At 46.3% G+C, this 21,334-nt stretch overlaps 2 protein-coding genes across 2 annotated transcripts in view; one reads left to right on the top strand and one right to left on the bottom strand.

Moving 5' to 3' along the window:
• The window catches only part of LOC119382530 (cadherin-related tumor suppressor-like), a 130,501-nt gene extending 124,990 nt beyond the window's left edge, over positions 1-5,511 (top strand). The window contains 2 exon segments of the mRNA XM_049412155.1: positions 1,913-2,955; positions 2,957-5,511. Coding sequence (XP_049268112.1) covers positions 1,913-2,955; positions 2,957-3,598 — 1,685 coding nt within the window. The 3' untranslated portion in view covers positions 3,599-5,511.
• Positions 5,512-8,115: 2,604 nt separating this feature from the next.
• On the bottom strand, positions 8,116-9,504 carry LOC119381088 (chitinase-3-like protein 1). Its single transcript, XM_037649074.1, has one exon. It carries the CDS (start codon positions 9,502-9,504, stop codon positions 8,116-8,118), a length of 1,389 nt encoding a protein of 462 aa, XP_037505002.1.
• Between the last annotated feature and the right edge of the window lie 11,830 nt (positions 9,505-21,334).

The raw sequence follows: 21,334 nt of genomic DNA, 5'->3' as shown, positions 1-21,334 counted from the left end.
CGAATAGTTCGAATAGTAAAATTCCAGTGCGAATCGAATCGAATAGCAAACACTGTTTGAAAAATATTCGAAATTTTGAATATTCACACACCCCTACCTATTATTATTATTATTCTCAATACTTCGTAATCTTAAATGAAATGATATCTGAACATGAAAACATGCGAACACACTCAGTTTATTTTAGATGTCTGGAAGGTTTTAACGTACAAACACATATACAAGCACAAATACTTGAATACAAAACACCTATATACCTTTGATCGTATTGCAACCTTAAAGCTTGTTGTAATAGACGGAAGCATGCTTTACGAGGTTGCTGCCGCTGATGGAGGTGCGCTCCTTTCGATTGATGATTCTCAGCTTTGAAAATGGCCTTTGAACGTTGAAAATGCCCTTTTAAAATCGGAGTTTATTGGATAAATCCAAATTGTCGAAAAATTTACCGGCGAGTATTTATCGGATTTTTTCAAATTTATCCGAAAACACGGAGCCCTAAACATAGGTGAGAGCGGGTGCATACCAGGCATGTGCTCCTCCCCTCCCTCCCACACCTAGAAATGTTTTGTACAACAGGTCTACATGGCATAATAAAACAATGCGGGACAAACAATATGCTAGCCCCCCCCCCCCCTCATAAAAAGAAATTAGGAAGGAAAACCAAGAGAAAATATTCTCGCTACACTGCTGATCAGTGGGCATAGGTCGGCAAAAAATGTGGAGCTCACTCAGACTAACTCATGAAATATATTTTGTCCTTCGAGCTCACTCGGACTCAGGCTCACTGAAATTTTTCTCAGCCGGACTCACGCGGACTCAAACTCACCAAAATAATACTCACTCGGACTCACTCAGACTCAGACTCACGGCTCTATCTGAGTCTGAGTGAGTAGACTTATGAGTCCGTCAGCGTAAAATTGGCTTTTTCGACCATAGTGTCAATGGTCTTTAAAACCTATATCTTGCATAATTGGTGCTCTACTTGGTGCCTTTTGATCTCGTACCTTCAAATATGGGTTATCGGTGGTTGCAATTCAGTAAGGACATTTTTATTGAAAAAGATGCCTCACACGAGATATTTTTATCAAGAACTTCCTGTGAAAGAGTTTGCGGGGTGGGGAGAGGTCAATCTGCTCCCCCCCTCTCTGTAACTCACACCCTTATTAATAAATATTGAGCTGGCGTATGAATGCTAATGCTTTGAAGTATGTGTGATTCGAAGGGAGTAGAAACGTGAGCCGACATAAGGCTGATAATAACGTTGGAGTTGTGTAGATAGAACCATAGGTCGACAAAAAAGTGTGGAGCTCACGCAGACTCACTCAAGAAATATATTTTGCCTTTAGGGCTTACTCGGACTCAAAATCACCAAAACTTTCCTCAACCGGACTCACTCAGACTCAGACTCACTAAGATTTTTCTCAACCGTACTCACTTGGACTCAAGCTCACCAAAATATTACTCACCCGGACTCACTCAGACTCACGGCTCGTTCTGAGTCTGAGTGAGTCTACTCATGAGTGAGTTTGCCGACCAAGCTGCTGCCCACTAACTCTCTATTTGAAGTGTTATCCGCAGTGCCCATCCAGTCATTGCCAGATAGCTCTAATACTGGCTGCTCCAGTACACTCATGGACTATTAAAATGCCTTTTTCATTACCAGAGGCAGAATTTTTACTGTGCTTTGGATACTATAGATGTTGGTACACAGAATATAGTTGCTATTGCACCTAAGATAATTTAATGTGGAAGAACTAATTGCTGGGCCAGTGCTTGTCCTTGTCTCTTTTCTTGTGTTGCTTGTTGTAATTGTGGTGCTAATTTATCTCCTCCACGCTCTAGTGTTCTTTTGAAACAAGAAAGATTATTAAATAACATGGAAATAAGATTAAACGATGCTTTTTCCTCGCAGGTTCTTTTCAAGGCTGTATTCAACAGATTGCAGTGAATGGTGAGCTGCAGTCTCTCAATGCCAGCCACAACTACTTTCAACTGGTGGTGAGAGGCACCGTGGGACGCAGCTGCAACCAGGAGGCCCTTGGCCTTGATGTGGCAGCTGATCCACTTGGCGTTGGCATCATTCTCGTCATTGCCTTCTTTGTGGTTCTCATCCTGGTGATCCTCGTCAGCCTGCTCGTGTTTCGTCGGTGCAAGCTCAAGCGCCCTAAAGCGGCAACCAGCAGCACCCAAGCAAAGTCAAATGGGTGCAGTGTCATCAACCAACTCACAGATGCAACTAGGGCTCCTCCACACCAGGAGCCCAATTACACTGAACCAGCCATGCCATCTGCACCAGAAGAGCATCCACGTAGCACACCGTCTGCACCAGAGTTGGTATTGCCAAAGAGAACGAGAGAAAGGGAAGGCAGTGCCGACTTGCAGCAGGTTCGTGCACCACAGAGGCCGGACATTATAGAACGGGAAGCCCTGCACGCATCATCGCCACTTGCGGGACCTCGGTGCCCAGAACAGCCTGCCTACAGTTCAGCTGAGCCAGAGCACTATGACCTCGAGAATGCCAGCAGCATCGCCCCTTCAGACATCGACGTTGTGTATCATTACAGGGTATTCAGAGATGGCAGCCAGCTACGCAAACTGCACAAGGGTGTGCACAAGCATCCCGGCACGCACAGGCACAGTCCGGCAAGCCCCAAGGCACGGCACAGCCCCCGACAACAGCTTCTACTACGACCCGCAGCCCGAGACAGCCCGTCGGCCTTGAAGATGCACAGCACACCACTTGCTCGACTCAGCCCGTCTAGCGAGCTGTCACGCCAAACACCACGCATTTTGACTCTGCAGGATATAAGCGGAAAACCCCTTCAGACGGCCCTCCTGGCCAGTGCACATCCTGGTGGTGGTTCCAAGCCTTTCAAAGACCCGTTGACCAACTCCGAGCGCAGTCTAAACAGCCCCGTGAGCCAACTGAGTCGAAGCACCGGAAGCCTTCCCTCAGCCAAGCTCAAAACAAGCTTGTGCTCCAGCCGCTGAGAGCCACTGTAGTCAGCCACTTGCCGGCCTGGGCCTCACGGCTGAGGAGATTGAGTGCCTCAATGCAAGGCCCCGCAACTCAAGCCTGGTGAGCACACTAGATGCAGTCTCTTCTTCTGGAAGTGAAGGTACAAAGGACAAGCTGTCTCAGTTACTGGAAGATCGGCCAACTACAACCACTCTTCTAGATGCAGCCGCAGTTCACGACTCGTCAAGCGATGAAAGTGGTAACGACTCGTTTACCTGCTCAGAGTTCGAATATGACAACGGATATGACAAAGCCCACCATCGGGATTTTGGCCCGGGTAACATGATCTTTTCCAAGCTTGCCGAAGAGGACAATGAGAATGACGAGGACCCGTCGAAAACCTATGATGGTTTTGACTCATTCAGGGGGTCGCTAAGCACTTTAGTGGCCTCGGATGATGACCTTTCACACCTTTCTTACAAGCCCCCCAGTGGTGCAGTGCTTGGTTGGGACTGCTTGCTCAATTGGGGACCGAACTTTGAGAACTTAGTGGGTGTGTTCAAGGACATTGCTGACTTGCCGGACACAGTCAGCCCACTTACGCCTGGGCATCCAAAGCCCAATGAAGAGTATGTTTGAGCTTGCTCTCTATGAATACTCAGAGGAACCAGCTGGGTTGAAAATGCACAGATGCCAAAAGAAGAGTCAGGACATGCATTGCTATCAGGCAGCTCGTTTCCGTAAAAAGCAAACTTGAGAGTAGTTTTATAGTTTCATGCAACAATTATTAAAGGGAAGCCTGGTACTGTCAATGTCTGCAGGAGGCATTGATGAGGCAGCTTAGCTGGCATGTGGATGATTCGAACTGCATAGCTTTCAAACAAATTGGGCTTGAAGTTTCGTAATAGTCTTCAACGACCAGCGCAGAACGGACAAGGGACAAGAAAGGGAACACAGACGAGCGGCCTTTCTTGTCCCTTGTTCGTTCTGCGCTGGTTGTTGAAGATGGATTACCAACTAGCCCAATCTCACACTTGCCCGTAATATTATTTCATGTTCAACTTATCAAAGATAATATATAATTACAGATTAGCTGCATTGCAATCATTTGCAGAATTTCCTACAAGACAAAAAGACGAAAAAAAAAAGATGCCTTGCAAGCAGTTTTCTTACGGCAAGCTTTGATATGTAAGATGAAAGGGTATGAACTTGAGCTTGTAAGAATGCAAGAACATTGCCCAGACTCAGCTACATGAACACATGTAGTGTACTGCCACCAGTTTATCATGTCAGTATTTCAAGCTAAATGTCTAACATTCAAAACTAATTTATATTAAATGCTCTAATATTATATAATCATGCCATCAAATGGCAAAGTGCAAGGACACTTTTCTTGCTGGTTAGACGACTGCAGCATCAGACTGTTTCCGTAATGTTAGCATGAAACTCTACGGGTCTTTGTTTAAACAGCATGAGTTTCATATGGTACATGAATTTGATTAGTATGCAGGCTTTTTAATATTCCTCCACCGAATCAACAGTGGTTTCCTTTAGCATTCATGAGAAAATTTTGGCATGCACAGATTTAATGAGTTATGAGTGAAATGAAATTTTACACTGAGTAACGTACCCGTCAATGCAAGTGAAAATTCTATTGCCTTTGGAAAGTTGTGGTATAGCTAAATGCGGCTGCCTCACAAGACATGATGGATGGATCACGTGTTTACTTTGAGGTTGAAAGGTGCATTGCATTAAGACAAGAGTAACTAATGCTGTGCTTTCCACCCAGCTGGTCTCCAGTGCTACACTGGTGCACACTTGAAACCTAGTCACATGAGAAGCGCATAAAAAAAAAAAAAAGAAAAGAAAAATGTCCACATTGCCGCTGACATACGTAGACGACCCAGCACTTGCTGCAAGTTGCTGGTCATGGTTATTCTTGGCATACGGGCCAAAGCATAACTGCCATTTCCTAATTTATTGGGCCTGTTTTTGTGGACATTGTCCAATCATTTTGTGAACTAACGACACATACCTCATATCAAGCTTTGTTTCAACTTTGTCCAGCATTGTTTTTGTCTGTGTGTTCCTGTTTTCAGAGCCTCTTTTGCTGTTCTTTTTTTTTTATTTGTGTCTGTAGTACCTTCTTCAGCGTTTGTTTGTTTTGGAGCATATTTTGTTGCAGGTTCACATATGCTCTGAAAGACAACTTATAGCATCCAAAAAGAAAACGGAAGCCAAGTAATTTGCAGCACAAAACAATCAGCTTTGCATATTCCGCAACCCGAAGCCATATTCTGCTGACTTCTAGTCTCAAAACAATATGCCTTTATGTTCCACAATGGCAGCCTTATGAGATGCACGTGGAATTGGCAGACAAGGGAGAAAATAAAGTGAAGGCAGAAATGTTTTGTTTTTAGACCAAGTACTCGATGCTGCTCTTAGACTACCTGTAAACATTCTCATTTGACCTCTTTACCATGTGCCATGTTTTCTTTTCTTTTTATAGCGGAAATCAACAAAACTGAATAAAACAGCTTGTTGCTCATGAATTGTGCTATGTGCATTGCAGTTATGAAAGGGTACACACAAACATGCAATTTCTCAGTCAAGACAGCAGTGAATGGTTTCCTACCACTACAACCTAGCCTGTTCTACAGAATGCACTTAAGGACCCTGAAGCGATTTTGATAAAATTTTATAAACCCATTGAGCTGGCAGCATAGGTCGTTTGCTCAATCAACAGGCCAATCTATTTTGTTCTCAAAAATTACATTTTCATGAAGGCTAGTGTGATGAGTTCAGAAAAGAGGGAAACATTTCATTCCTCAGCTAAGCACTGAACTAAATTACCTTTTAGCCATGTGATGTCAATCATGGTTCATGAAAGTGTTCCATGTAAGCACGCAAAGCCTACGCTACAGTTTTTACCCTCTAAAATTAATATGTGTACACAGCCAACTTCCATGCCACCTATCCAAAGAGATATGTACAGTGTGGAAGTGCTGGTAAGAAACAAGCACAGGACTGGTTTACCTATGGACTCAAAGCATGGCTCATGCCCATGACGTGGATTGGCTGCACAAAAGGTGAACAATGTTTGGTGCACATCCATAATAATTCCTCTGTCAATTGACTAGCTCTTCCTTTAAGTTTCACTTAGTACAGCAAGAAAATCGGGACAGAGGGGCTAGATATTTTGTGACAGCTATAGAATGTTAGTGAGTGTTGCCAGGCTATAGAATGTTATTTTCCTCTGTTCATCAATAATGATAGGAAATTAACTGCAAACATAATCCGTCTTGCTATTTACTTTGACAATTCAGTGAAAGGAAAGTGCTTTGGCTTTCCTTCACGTTGTTTTATGTAGGCCCATAGGCGTGCGCAGGGTTTCCCTTCAGGGGAGGGGGGGGGTGCTGCGAACGTTCATCGCAGCCTCCCCCCCCTTCCCTATTAAGTCAAAGTATGGGGCAGACTTTGCTGCCTTAACTGCCTATCTCGTGGCCGCTACATTTCCAAGTATAAACCAAACAATCAGATCTTACCTATTTATTTATTTATATACAGTCTCAAATATTGTGGATTGTGGTCATGTAGACCACATCATAGTAAAAATAGCAAATGTTTATGGTGCCCAGTTGTGACTAAAGCGATATTCACACGAGGGACAAATCCGCGGGGGATAAAGGCTGGAGCTTAGAGACGTCAGCTGGCTGGGAGAATTCCCCTCAGAAGTCCCCCGCTCACACGGACGAGGCGAACGGAGAGGGAAGCTTAATGTTCTCACCAAGCCTCTCGTCTTTCATGGCCGCTACGAGCTGTTCCCCTTATCGCTTCTGGTCGTGGCCGGGTCGTAGTGCTCACCGATTGCTCATCGTCTTAAATTCATGACCGTCACGTGTGTTCCGCTTTTTGCTTCCTGTTGTAGTGCTCACGACGCTCCCATGACCACCCCGAGTCATTGCCTTGGCACATGTCTTCGAGCCAGGCGGTCCGCACCGCGTTTCATTAGAATAATTACATAGCGAAGACGCGTTTGTTCCGCGCGACGATTCTTCCGGGCGTAGGTGTCCTCGACTGAGTGCAAGGTTTGGAGACATTTTGCTGGCGCGTTTGTGTGATCGCGTTTCGTTTCGCCGCCAACTTTCAAAAAGGTGCAGCAGCCGTGGATGCGCGAAGGCGAGCTTTCTGGTTCTCTCTTTTCGGCAGCGCCTGGAAAGTCGTCGGAAGAGGGAGTGACGTAGAACATTTATCGATTCATGGCCAACGCGATGTTGCGTAATTGTTTTAGGGTATTATGCATAAATATTATCGTTATTTAACTTTATAATAGCTCTGCTGAAACGATGAGACAGTACACGAACGCGTTAATTTTCGCGCCCATCTGATTGTGGATCTCAAAAGCCGTAATGCATGCAGAATTATATGCATGTATTAAACTTGCCAAAGATCCCATGAGAGCCCGTCACCTAGCGTTATGTAGTATAATTATACCTTGCTTGTGCTACTACTCGACTTTGGAAAGCGAAATGGTCGTCAGGGGCGTAGCCGGAAATTTTTTTCAGGGGGGGGGGGGGGGTTCAACCACACACTATGTATGTTCGTGCGTGCGTTCGTATGCCTTGGCTACGCCCCTGTCTGACACTGCAACTCCTTTTACGATTACGTAGGGCCAGCACGGGTCAGTGTGGGCCTCCTATAGGCAATAACAAAGGATACGTATGTGCTATGACAAAGAAGGTCGCTTACGCAGCGTTGCTCGGCCAACCCTACAGTATCTGCATGATGCATTCAAAACTGCCTTTTGGGATAACTTGGAATCGGCACGTCTCTCTCTCACATCTTACATAATTAACCACTGCACGGGCCACATGTATACTACGTTGCCGACATATCTTTCCCTTTTCCTTGATCTCACCATCAGTGACATACATCTCAACGACGACACACGCGTCCAGCGGCTGTAAATTCATGCACTCCTTTTTACGGCATCTGACAACACCATATGACAGCCTTCGCACATTGCGCGGCATCACAAGCGCATCATTAATGTGCTCTACTGATATCTGAGACGGCGAAGGGAACGCTGAAGGAACTGTTAAAAGAAAAGAAAAAAAGAGGACACCGCTGACACCTGTATTTCATGTTTTGCGGGCTTAGCCATGCACCAGATCGTGAGCTTCACGAAGGAGCTGCCACGTAGGCCCCAAGTCCCCCTCAAAGTCGTCCATGGTTAGGTCCCACACGGCAAGACCGGAAGTCCTGCGCACCACAGCTCGCTTGGAGCGCAGACTGGCGCGGTCTTCGAAGCCGATCCACTGGTCCCCCGAGTAGGCCACGGAGCAGCGTGAGAAGCCGTGTCTGTCGCGGTGCCAGTGCGACGCGTTACGTATCAACGCTTCGGTCACCTCATAGTAGCTCGCCAGACCTGATCTATTTGTGTGCCGAAAGGGTCGGCCGGGACCGAGAACGCTCATTCCTGCACGTGTCATCTTCATCCAGGGTCGCTTGAGGGTAAACGTTGTGCTGGCAAACGAGACACTCAGCACGGTCTTGACAAGCATGTGATCCGTGACCATTGACAACTCATCGAGTACCGAGGAAAGACCCATCTGACCGTTGTGGCGTGCCCTGAACACTGCCCGCATCGGGCTCTGACACGTGGTGACCGGGAACGTTGCGGGATTCACGGTCCGGTGTGTGTCCACTACGATGAAGTCCAGCCGGCTGTAGAGTGCGGGAATATGATAACCTTCGCGTCTCCTGGCAGTCTCCCATGGTATAACAACGCTCACTCGGAGTTCCTCCTGGTCGAAAACGACGCGCAAGGTGTTCACGAAGGTGCTGTAATTGGTGCGATCATCTAGGGTCGGGTACTTCCAGTAGAGAACCAGACCGGTGAGCCCCTTGCGACGCGACCAGGATGCCGCGTTGCGCACGAACGCGAGCCGCGACCTCCTCTCGCGCATCAGTATGCGGAAGTCTTCCGAATCCGAGGTCTCGCCGCCGACGCAGGCCCAAGCAGGTGCCGAGAGCGAGACCATTTTAAGCAGTGCCTCGGCATCTTCCGTGGGGCGCTTGAAGCGCAGGTCTCTCCGCTCCACGTCTAAACCCACGGATACGAAGACATGCGCGTCGCAAAGTATGGCCGACGCGTTGTCCAAGTCGAAACGGTGCGGAGAGCCGGGTGCAGCGCTGTAGTTCGCGAAACATAGGACGATGCGGCTCGCGTCCTCGTCCGATTGTCGTTGCATGGCGATTTGAGCACCCGACCGACCGTACTGTTGTTGAGCGGCCGAGCTTCCAGCGAGGGCGGCTCTCATCAGCGGTACGACGTCGGCGTCGTTGATTGACGTCCAATAGTGCTCAACAACGGCTGCGACAATGGCGATGCACGCGCTGGTCACTGTGAGCACACCGAGGACGAGCAATGCCATGAGGCACATATTCTGGTCGTGCATCATGTAGCGCAGAATGGACTCGTCATCGCCGGAGCTCCGTCGCGAGGTACTGCGGCGAGCAGCGGGGACGTCATTGTCTTCCATGGCTTAGTCGCAGAAGCAAGATGAACGCGATCCAAGCTAACAGCGCCTAATGCACAGCGAAAATTGAATCGCCAAAATGCTGCGGCACCAACGAAACGTTATGGAAATCACAGCGATGCCGGCGGAGTGCTAGCCTCTGCTTCAGGAAACTAGCTGGTTGCTTGCTTGCTTGCTTGCTTGTGCCCGTTTGTTGGCTCTTACCCACTACGGGGGATCGGCCATGAAACCGGCGGTTAATTTAATAATATTTTTTTTAAAGAATGAGGAATAAATCAATTGCCGCAGGAATAAACGAAATTTTAAGAATGACTAGTCGATATGGAATAAGGAGGAGGATAATACCACAATATGAGAAACAGTTACCGAATGAATGAAAGGAATTCTGGAGTATCAAATTTTGCTAAGGAATAAGTTAGCTGGTTGTTTGGTTGACCCGTGAGAAAAATGGCGCAACTCCTCGTGGCCTCGCGACTGCACGTGTCGAGAATCTCTTTGTTTCTTTATTGATAGTTACAGTGATTGTTCATTTACCTGAAAAAGAAAAAGAAGTTGAACCTTGGTGGAAAACAGCAGCAATAGCAATAACAACGTAAAAAGCGAACTAGAGTGAGCACGGGAGAGAGGGAGAATAAAGAGAGAGGAGGTATAAACAACGGCTTGACATCGGTCGTTGTAAACACTTTTAAGGTGCCTACTGCAAGTGATGTTGCGAAGTTCATACAACGCCATACACCATTTTGCAAAGTATATAGCGTGCACGCCTACGTAGCTGAAGACACTGTTGATGTTGTGGCTGCTGCCGATGATGATGACGACGAGAATTATAGCTCAGTAATTTGAAATGAATGGGCAGATTTGAACCACCCCCTCGTTAAGCAGTTCACATGGTGTGACGCCTGGTGCGAGTCTACGCGTCTGCTATGCAATATTAACGTGACTCCTCGCCCTATATGACGTGTGCATAAGGTCGTATTCCGAAGCAGGACGTCGCACTGGCGTGACTCTGTGGTATAATATTTGACTATCGAGCAGGTTGCCTGGGTTCGATTCCGCCTCGTACCCTGATTTTCATTCCTAATAACCATTAGAGTTTTTAGCACATGGACGACGGCGCCGATTTCTGCGACACGTCTTCACGCTATCGCATTGAAATTTGGTGGGCACACGGATGTATGCAGTGCGAGGACGGCTTTCTTTTTTTTGCAGAGCGAGCGCTTTCAGCGAAAACATTGGTCACATAATCATCGTAACCGGCACAACCTAGGTTATGCCACAAAACACCTACAGCGCTGTATATATACTCTTATCTTCTCAAAAGCCAGTCTGCGCATGGCCTTTTGATCATCGCGTGAATCAACTTGAGTAAGCGTAGAGTTTTATTGCAGGAAACTACACGGTTGCGGCCTGCTTGCTTGCTTGTTCCTTGCATTTGGCTCACACCCTCAACGGGGGATTGGCCAAGAAGCCGGCGGCTTGCCTTGAAACGCTGTTGATGATGATGATGTCCTCGTCCTGATGGCGCCCACCCACAAAGGGGGATGGGCCAAGAACCGGGCGGCAGGATGTTTAAGGTAAACACCTATGATGCTAAACAAATCTTTAAATTTAGCTTAAAAAATGCAATTGTTGAAGGAGCAAGCGGTCAGACTATCGTTTCGGTTTCTAAGGTAAATGATCATCATCATCATCAGCCTGTCTACGCCCACTGCAGGGCAAAGGCCTCTCCCATGTTCCGCCAATCAACCCGGTCCTGTGCTTTCTGTTGCCACGTTATACCTACAAACTTCTTAATCTCATCTACCCACCTAATTTTCTGTCTTCCCCCAGGGTGACGAGACGCTGGAAGTTGTAAAGGAGTACGTCTACTTAGGACATGTAGTAACCGCGGAGCCGAATCATGAGAGTGAAATAACTAAAAGAATAAGGATGGGATGGGGCTCATTCGGCAAGCATTATCAAATCATGAATGGTAGTCTACCACTATCTCTCAAGAGGAAGGTATATAACAGCTGCATCTTACCGGTACTTACCTACGGAGCAGAAACCTGGAGACTTACAAAGAGGGTTCAACTTAAATTGAGGACGACGCAGCGAGCGATGGAAAGGAAAATGATAGGTGTAACCTTAAGAGACAGGAAGAGAGCAGAGTGGGTCAGGGAACAAACGGGGGTTAAGGATATCATAGTTGAAATTTGTGGGGATTGAGGCTTGCCCGTCGCCATTGCGCGGGTTTTTCGCCTATTTCTGCCATCCTCATGTCCGATCATGTCGCTCCCCTCCTCCGCCGTCCTACGGCGCTGGGCGAGCAGGGGTGACGTTAACCCCCTCACCCCGGCGCCGGATCGCGACGGTGGCGCCACGTTCGAGTCTCGCGTGCTCGCGAGACGTTGCGCGCGGCGGGGGAGTCAGACTGGTCAGACCCGTCAGACCCTCTCTGGACCTCGTAGGGTAAGCACGCATTTTCTTTCCTGTCCGTCGGCTCCTTTGTTTGGGCTCGCTCGGACGGAGTTCGCCAACGGTGCCTTGCGCCAGCGGCGAGCGCTTACCTTACGTTGTCCTTTCCGAACGCTAGGCTGAAGAGCGGTGCGGTGCATTCGCGCGTGGTCTTACTACGCCGAAACCGTACCTATCGAAGCCAACGCGAGCGGAGTTTTGCCCTTGCTCGAGCGATCGGGCCCTGTTTTGGTCGCTGATCGTGAGAGCTCGCAGCATAGTCGCGAGGGAACGTTTCTCTCAGCGGCGTGTCCCCGTGAGCCCTTTTGCCCGCGGAGACGTGCTCGCGGCACCCTTTGTGTTGTACTTTCGCCCGTGGCGTGGTTAAGCCTGTTTTGCTTCTCCCGCCGCCTTTGGGAGCGGGCGTTGTACTGCGTTTTGTGGTGTTGCCGCAGGCAATAAAGTGTTGCGGATTTCGAGAGCAGTACTGTGTACTTGCCGCGTTACGCTCGGCGCCTTGTTTGCGCTCGAACGTGCGTGTGCAGCGGTGTGCTAGTTCACGCGAGGCGACGGCAGACGCGGCCCGGTGGCTCGCTAAGTCCGAACCCACGCTAGTGGCCGTACTCCTGTGAGATACGTGCACACTACAAATTAAGAAGAAGAAATGGATATGGACCGGGCACGTAGCACGTCGGCAGGATAACCGGTGGTCATTAAGGGTAACTGACTGTAGATGTAGATGTAGATGTAGATCCTTCACAGCTGGCTCACACCCACTCAGGGGGATTGGCCAAGAATCGGGTAGCTTAGAAAAAATTATTTAAAAACTAGTAATGAGAATAATTTCCTATTTTGTTTAACAGAAAGATTTTTCACAAGTTAATTTTGTGAGAATAATAATTTCAAAAAAAAAAAAGGAAAAAGGTGGGTGGAATTAATTTTCATCAAATAAGAAATACATAAATATAGAAAAGAATCTTGCTGTACTTTGCTTCTGGTTAACTATGGAACTTTTGAACTGTGGTTATTGTTTAAATCTTTTTGACTGTTCTATGAACTCTTGCATGGCCTCACATACTTTCCCGCTGCCGTGCCCAAGGGTAAGTGCACCTAGAGATAGTAAATTTGAGGTTCTCAACTCTAATCCCATTATACGTAACGGCGTTTCCAGAGATGTCTTTCGTAATGTAGAAAACTTCTGACATGAGATCAGAAAGTGTTCTATTGTTTCATCTTCCCTACAATAAGAACAGAGGGGTGATGGTGCCAAACCGGCTCTATATAAATAAAAATTTAATGATGGAATTCGGCAACGCAACTTCGTAATTATAACTTCTAGATCTCTGTTATGACATGTGGAACTTTTCCAGGGTGTCATTAGATGATTAAAGTCCGGGGAATTTCTTAGAGCTGATATACTGAATTCTTGCATCATCATTTGCCTCCGAAATCTAGCCGCTACTATAAAAGCTGATGTAGGGGTAATATTAATAGCTGGTCCGTCTAACGCCGCTTTCGCTAATGTATCAGCTGTTTCATTTAGAAATAGACCTCTATGCCCAGGTACCCATGCTAAACGAACGTACGTTAAGTGATCAGGTGTTAGGGATTTGAACTCTTTCAATGTTTTCATATCACCGGATGCCGTGAGCGCACTGCACACTGATAAAGAGTCCGTTATTATTACTGCGGAATTTATTGATGTCGGCAGTTTACGAAGGGCCAAGACTATCGCTAAGAATTCTGCAATAAAGATGGGTGTGTAATCTGGAATTCGGAGCGAAAAGGACCAGTCAAGAACAGGGCAGTATATACCGATACCACACTTTTCCTCTCTCTGCGACGCGTCCGTCGCAATGACTACGTTTGCTTGCATTCTGACCAGGTAGTCCTGTAGGGTAGCTCTTAACATGTTACTCGGTAGATGTTTTGCATTTGTAGGGAAAATGTCATCAAAGTAGATTTGAAGAGAATTTGTCGCATTACCAATCGGAATAACCTCCCTTATTTGGACGGACAGTGGATCGAGGAGAGATTGTACAAATTTTACTTGAGGTGTGTGAAATCTAGGCCAATAACAATCAAAAAATAAGCCCGGCTGCGCGATGAAAACTGTTTGGTTACGTCTTAAAGGAGATTCAAATGCCCTTAAATATGTTTGTACCGCCAATATTCTGAATCTAGTGACCAGTGAGGGAATTCTCGCTTCCATATACAACACATTATTCGCTACAAATTTAGGTAGCCCTAAGCACATACGCAGTGCTTGCTTTTCCAGAAGAACAAGGGGACGAAGCTTATAGGCAGGTGCCCCGGAGTATAAAACACTCCCAAATTCTAGCACCGGTCGTACATACATGCGGTATATTGATAGTAATGTGGCTCTACGCATTCCTGATCTCCTGTTGCTTATTCTGCGTAGGATACCAACTGCCCGAACACCCTTCGCTGCGATATATTCTATGTGGTTTCGCCATAAGAGAGAACTGTCATATATCACTCCCAAATATTTGATATTTTGAACTTGTGGAATGATGTCAAGCTTGTATGATAGAGATAAATGCACTGGGTCTTTTATAGGGAATACTAATACCGCACACTTGTTCACGTTTAGAGAAAGATGAATAGCGTCAAGCCAATGTTCTATTTCAGATAAGTACATTTGCAGGTTTTGATAGAGAGCGTGAATGTCATTAGCTGATGAAAAGAACGCTATGTCATCCGCATAGACGTACGTGTGTACGTTGTCGTTACATGGAATCGAGCTTAATAAAATATTGAATAAGACCGGTGACAGAACAGCCCCTTGGGGTACTCCTTTTGCCTGTTTATAATTACTTGATGAAACTCCGTTCTGGGAACAATAAAATTTCCTATTACCAAGAAATTCCGTGATCCACGCTTCTAAATAATGTGGGAAGTTGATTTCTCTCAGACGACTAATTAACACGCTGTGTTCAACACTATCGTACGCTTTCGTAATGTCCAGAGTAACTAAAGCTGCATACTGTCCTTGTCGCCGCGCCAGATGTATCCGACTTTCGAGGTCAATATGCGCTTGCCATATTGAACATCCCTGCCTGAATCCAATTTGACATGGACGAAGGATCATTTCTCCGTCCACAAACTTCACTATCCGAATGAGCAATGCTCTTTCTATTACCTTGACAAAATTTGACGTTAATGCAATTGGCCTGATATTGTCTAACACATATCCTTCTCCTGGTTTTTTAAGAACAGGTATAATTTTGGCGATTTTCCATTCAGTTGGAATCCAAGCTTCTTTTATGGAATAATTTACTATATTAAGGACATCTTCCCGTGACTCTTTGAATAAAATTTTTAACATTGCCGACGTGACTCCATCGGGGCCTGGAGCAGCAGCGGGAAGTTTCCTTATCACCTCTGATAATTCCTCCATAGATATTTCAGTAAAACTTTCACCTGATTTCGGCATTATTGGAGGGGGATGAACCTTAGCCGCAAAGCGCTTTTCCAAACCTTGCGCTATGCTCTCCAATGATTGCGTCAATTCCTGTGGCGATAAAATTATGGATTCAATATTTACTGATTGAGGAATTAGTTTCTTATGTCTGAGAAATCCAAATAGTGCTCTTTTGTTATTTGATTTCGAAAGAAATTCAAAATGCTTTTGGTCATACTCCACCTTCGCTTTCGCGACTGTACGTTTAAATGTACCTGCAATGAATTTATAATCTGACCAGTTTTTAGGGCATTGATTGTGTAGTAGCTTCTTCCAGGCGGCTTTTCTACGCCTGTAATCCCGAGTGCAGTCGTAATTCCACCAACGCGACATCGACTTTTGTTCAACTGAGTGCACCTCAAATTCCGCTTTTCTACGCGACTCCTGTAAAACAGAACAAATGCTCAATGCTTTTTGTTTTGACGTTGCTTCTGACAGAGATGCCATGGAGCATCGCAAGCTCTTTTTAAAAGTACTGTAATTTATGCACGTGAGTCTTCTAGAAATGGCTGATATTATCGGACATATAATCTTAAATATCACCGGAATGTGATCACTGTTAGTAGCAGAATCAACAGTCAACCAAGATGAAATACAAAGGCCTGATCCCGAGAAAGTCAAATCTAGAGAAGAGGCAGCCATCCCTCTGATAAAAGTAGGGATGCCTGAGTTGTGACAAGTCAGACTATTACCCTGAGACCAATCCCATAACCGAGTGCCACACGAGTCTGTCCTTAAACCCCATGTTATATGATGGGAGTTGAAGTCACCCGCCAATAGGACATTATTACCGCTGACAGATATTACACTATCCAAAGGGTTTGTGTCGTTAACCCCTGACGGATAATATACATTTGCTATGTAAAATGTTCTACATGAAGGAAGGCTCAATGCAATTACAAGAATTTCGTGTTCCGACGACAGAAGCTGAAGCGCTATTTGCGCCTTGTGGCAAAATCTGTTTGAAATTAACGTAAGTAACCCACCCCCTTTTGACCTTCGGTCAAGGCGAAATGATCGGTAGTTTTTTAAATGGTAATGCTGATCTGGACCTAACCAAGTTTCTTGTAATAATATTATATCTGGATTTTTTTCAACAATGAGACACGATAAATCTGTAGAAGCTGAAAAAATTGAACGACAATTCCACTGTAAAACTTTCAAAGGCTCAATGATTGGATATACCAACCGTAGAGACAATCTTCTCAAGGATGCTTTCCTTTATGACTTTGCTAGGCGGAGCCTTCTTCGTTTTAATCTCAGGCGACAAGGAAGACGATGGGTTTAGGGGGGATCGGCTACGTTTCTGAGCCCGCGAATCTATTTCAATGTCAGTATTCACACTCCGATCTAGGGTGTGGAGACGGCCCTCGCTCCCTGTAGAGTTATTCATCTCCCGGAAGTCATCGAGAGGCTGCCTTTCTTCATTCATGCCGCATCTGGCTTCCTGCTGAGCGGACTGCGAAGTACTTTTCTGGGGAGGAGCTGTTGCGTTATTTATCAGCTGAGTGAGGTGAGTATTCATTATCTGATACAAGCATTCCGAGAGGCTGGTAAATAACCTATCCATTGCTTTAGACATTGCCTTTTCCACTGCGGTCTCTATTGTTTGTGCGATATTTGCATCTGTCATCGTATTTTGCCGAGCGGTAATCCCAGCATAACCTTGTGTCCTTTCCTTAATAACTGCCATTGCTTCTCTCCTAGAACATCGTCTTCTGTCCATTACTTCCAGTAGTTGCTTCTCTTGAAAATGAACGGGACAGCTAGAATAGTCCGCTCTATGAGCGCCCTCACATAGGCAGCACTTCTCATCTTGGGCAGTACAGTCAGAGTGTGTGTGACCCTCGCCACATATGCAACACCGTATTCCAGATTTACACCCACCAGCACTATGGCCAAAACGCCAACAATTTCTACACTGCAGGGGACGCGATGTTAACGGTTCAACCCTGAAGATTAGAGGCCAAGCTTTTATTTCCGATGGACATGATGTACCGGCGAAGGTTGCAATCACCGACTCTGTGGGTACTCTCACGTTGTCTACCACGCGATTGCACCGGTAGATAGCTATTACTCCGGCCATTGAGAGTTTCTCGAGTGTCTCAGAAGGGCTTAGTTGTGAGTCAACTCCACGTACTACACCTTTGGTGCATGCGAGATGGGGTGGAATGTATGCACTCACCGGGATAGAGGCAAATGACGAGCATTTCAGTAGATCCGCTACACAATCTTTGTCCGGTGATCTGCATACAATACCTCCGCGGCCGAACTGTCGCACATCGGTGATGCTCTGATACTGAGAAGTTACCGCACGAAGTTGCTCCTGAATCGCCTTAGGGTTGTTCAACCGGATTGAACCACTACCCAAGGGCACCAGCGCAACGGGAATGCTGCTCACACCGCTGCGTAGAAAGAGATCAAGAGGTATATCATCCGCTCGAAGAGAGGCTGACCATGCCGAACTGCCTTGCCCAGGAGAGTTCCTGGACATTGTTGCGATCACTGGACGATCCCTGAAAATAGATCTAACACAGGTGAAAGTAAATACTCGATGGAAACAAAAGATATTAAGCTACCCGATTCTTAGCCACCAAACAGATAGAACGCAACCAGCAGTCGATCGCGTCGCAACGCTACGCCTCGTTCGCTGTACTTGTACCCCGCCCTGCCTTTTGGCTCGCTTCTGACTTCTGGATCACAGCGTCTTCGTCTTCGTCTTCTTTGGAACCTTCGTCAGAGCCAGGAACAGCGCCACGGAAAGCGTATCCCGCGACAACCGAAACGCACGTGTTTGGCATTAAATTCTCGCAATGTTGGAATTTTCGTGGTGCGTACAATACTCCATGTTGTGGTGTCCGGCCGAGCGCCGCAGTTGATCGTAGAGTCGATAATGCGCAGGCGCGCGAAACAAATAAAAGACACGCGCCGCTGCCTGCCCGTGGCTTATCGGGACCGGCCACGCAACGATGAACATGTGGCAATAAACGTCACTCGCTCATCGGAAACTTGTCCGCTCCTTTTTCGCATGAACCCACGCTGACACATGTCGGCTGTCAATCCTGTCACAGAGAAGGCTTTGATTCCACTATCACGAAATTCAAAGAAGCCTTCATAAAAAATTTTCTTCTTTTACCTTTAAAAAATCACTGGTACAACACATTTATATGGTTCAGATATATCTGCGCTGTGGAAGCGTTTGTGTTTAGCCGACTGGGTAGGACGCCCGCTTTTAGTGCATGAGGCCCTAGGTTCGAAGCCCAACGCCACCAAGAAAGTATGAACTTTTTATTTCTTTACAGTGATTCGTCTTACGAACAGAGAGACGGACGGACAGGCGCAGTTTTTTCGTCCAGTCGGCGTAGAAATATTTCAGCACTTCAAAAAATTTCCTCCTAGCGCTCGATTATGTTTGGCAACATCGCAACTGTCTCCAATGTGCGCTTGTTGCTCATGCTATAAGAAAATGGTGCAACTTCGCAGTAAAACGACAAACCTTATACTGCAGTGTACTCATTGAAACGAACCTATACGTGATAATGAGCAACCTTCCTTTAATGAAGCAAACCTCTTCATACTTCCCTTCCTGGTATTTATAGCTTGGTGCACCGGCTTGGCCAGTTCTCAAAGGCTGAGCCTTGCCATCCATGGACAATAAGGGCCTCACCTTTTTCCACCGCTTTTCGGCATCTATTGCGGTGAAGCAAATGCATCAGGGGAACCTTTAGCTCGGAAGGCTTTTATGCGCACAGAAGGTCCGTCGCTGCTCAGTGTGACGTCAGACAAAAGTTGAGCCTTATCATGGATGATAAGGGCCCCAACTTTTTCGACCGCTTTTCGATATCTATTGCAGTGAAACAAGCGCATTGGGGGAATTTTTAGCTCGGAAGGCTCTTATACGCAAAGAAGGTCCATCGCTGCCAGGTCTGACGAAGTTGAGTCTTATCATGAATGATAAGGGCCCCAACTTTTTAGACCGCTTTTCGACATCTATTGCAGTGAAACAAGCGCATTAGGGGAATTTTTAGCTCGGAAGGCTCTTATACGCACAGAAGGTCCATCTCTGCCAGGTCTGACGTCAGACAAAAGTTGAGTCTTTTCATGAATGATAAGGGCCCCAACTTTTTAGACCGCTTTTCGACATCTATTGCAGTGAAACAAGCGCATTAGGGGAATTTTTAGCTCGGAAGGCTCTTATACGCAAAGAAGGTCCATCGCTGCCAGGTCTGACGTCAGACAAAAGTTGAGTCTTTTCATGAATGATAAGGGCCCCAACTTTTTAGACCGCTTTTCGACATCTATTGCAGTGAAACAAGCGCATTAGGGGAATTTTTAGCTCGGAAGGCTCTTATACGCACAGAAGGTCCATCGCTGCCAGGTCTGACGTCAGACAAAAGTTGAGTCTTTTCATGAATGATAAGGGCCCCAACTTTTTAGACCGCTTTTCGACATCTATTGCAGTGAAACAAGCGCATTAGGGGAATTTTTAGCTCGGAAGGCTCTTATACGCAAAGAAGGTCCATCGCTGCCAGGTCTGACGTCAGACAAAAGTTGAGTCTTTTCATGAATGATAAGGGCCCCAACTTTTTAGACCGCTTTTCGACATCTATTGCAGTGAAACAAGCGCATTAGGGGAATTTTTAGCTCGGAAGGCTCTTATACGCACAGAAGGTCCATCGCTGCCAGGTCTGACGTCAGACAAAAGTTGAGTCTTTTCATGAATGATAAGGGCCCCAACTTTTTAGACCGCTTTTCGACATCTATTGCAGTGAAACAAGCGCATTAGGGGAATTTTTAGCTCGGAAGGCTCTTATACGCACAGAAGGTCCATCGCTGCCAGGTCTGACGTCAGACAAAAGTTGAGTCTTTTCATGAATGATAAGGGCCCCAACTTTTTAGACCGCTTTTCGACATCTATTGCAGTGAAACAAGCGCATTAGGGGAATTTTTAGCTCGGAAGGCTCTTATACGCACAGAAGGTCCATCGCTGCCAGGTCTGACGTCAGACAAAAGTTGAGTCTTTTCATGAATGATAAGGGCCCCAACTTTTTAGACCGCTTTTCGACATCTATTGCAGTGAAACAAGCGCATTAGGGGAATTTTTAGCTCGGAAGGCTCTTATACGCACAGAAGGTCCATCGCTGCCAGGTCTGACGTCAGACAAAAGTTGAGTCTTTTCATGAATGATAAGGGCCCCAACTTTTTAGACCGCTTTTCGACATCTATTGCAGTGAAACAAGCGCATTAGGGGAATTTTTAGCTCGGAAGGCTCTTATACGCACAGAAGGTCCATCGCTGCCAGGTCTGACGTCAGACAAAAGTTGAGTCTTTTCATGAATGATAAGGGCCCCAACTTTTTAGACCGCTTTTCGATATCTATTGCAGTGAAACAAGCGCATTGGGGGAATTTTTAGCTCGGAAGGCTCTTATACGCAAAGAAGGTCCATCGCTGCCAGGTCTGACGTCAGACAAAAGTTGAGTCTTATCATGAATGATAAGGGCCCCAACTTTTTAGACCGCTTTTCGACATCTATTGCAGTGAAACAAGCGCATTAGGGGAATTTTTAGCTCGGAAGGCTCTTATACGCACAGAAGGTCCATCGCTGCCAGGTCTGACGTCAGACAAAAGTTGAGTCTTTTCATGAATGATAAGGGCCCCAACTTTTTAGACCGCTTTTCGATATCTATTGCAGTGAAACAAGCGCATTGGGGGAATTTTTAGCTCGGAAGGCTCTTATACGCACAGAAGGTCCATCGCTGCCAGGTCTGACGTCAGACAAAAGTTGAGTCTTATCATGAATGATAAGGGCCCCAACTTTTTAGACCGCTTTTCGACAACTATTGCAGTGAAACAAGCGCATTAGGGGAATTTTTAGCTCGGAAGGCTCTTATACGCAAAGAAGGTCCATCGCT

The sequence above is a fragment of the Rhipicephalus sanguineus genome, chromosome 2 (genome assembly GCF_013339695.2).
Source record: "Rhipicephalus sanguineus isolate Rsan-2018 chromosome 2, BIME_Rsan_1.4, whole genome shotgun sequence".
NCBI lineage: Eukaryota > Metazoa > Arthropoda > Arachnida > Ixodida > Ixodidae > Rhipicephalus > Rhipicephalus sanguineus.
The sequence above is the reverse complement of the archived record's forward strand: the minus strand, read 5'-3'. Positions and strand labels throughout refer to the sequence as shown.

Coding starts and splice junctions, on each gene's coding strand:
- LOC119381088 (XM_037649074.1), bottom strand. CDS start 9,504: ATGGAAGACAATGACGTCCCCGCTGCTCGCCGCAGTACCTCGCGACGG.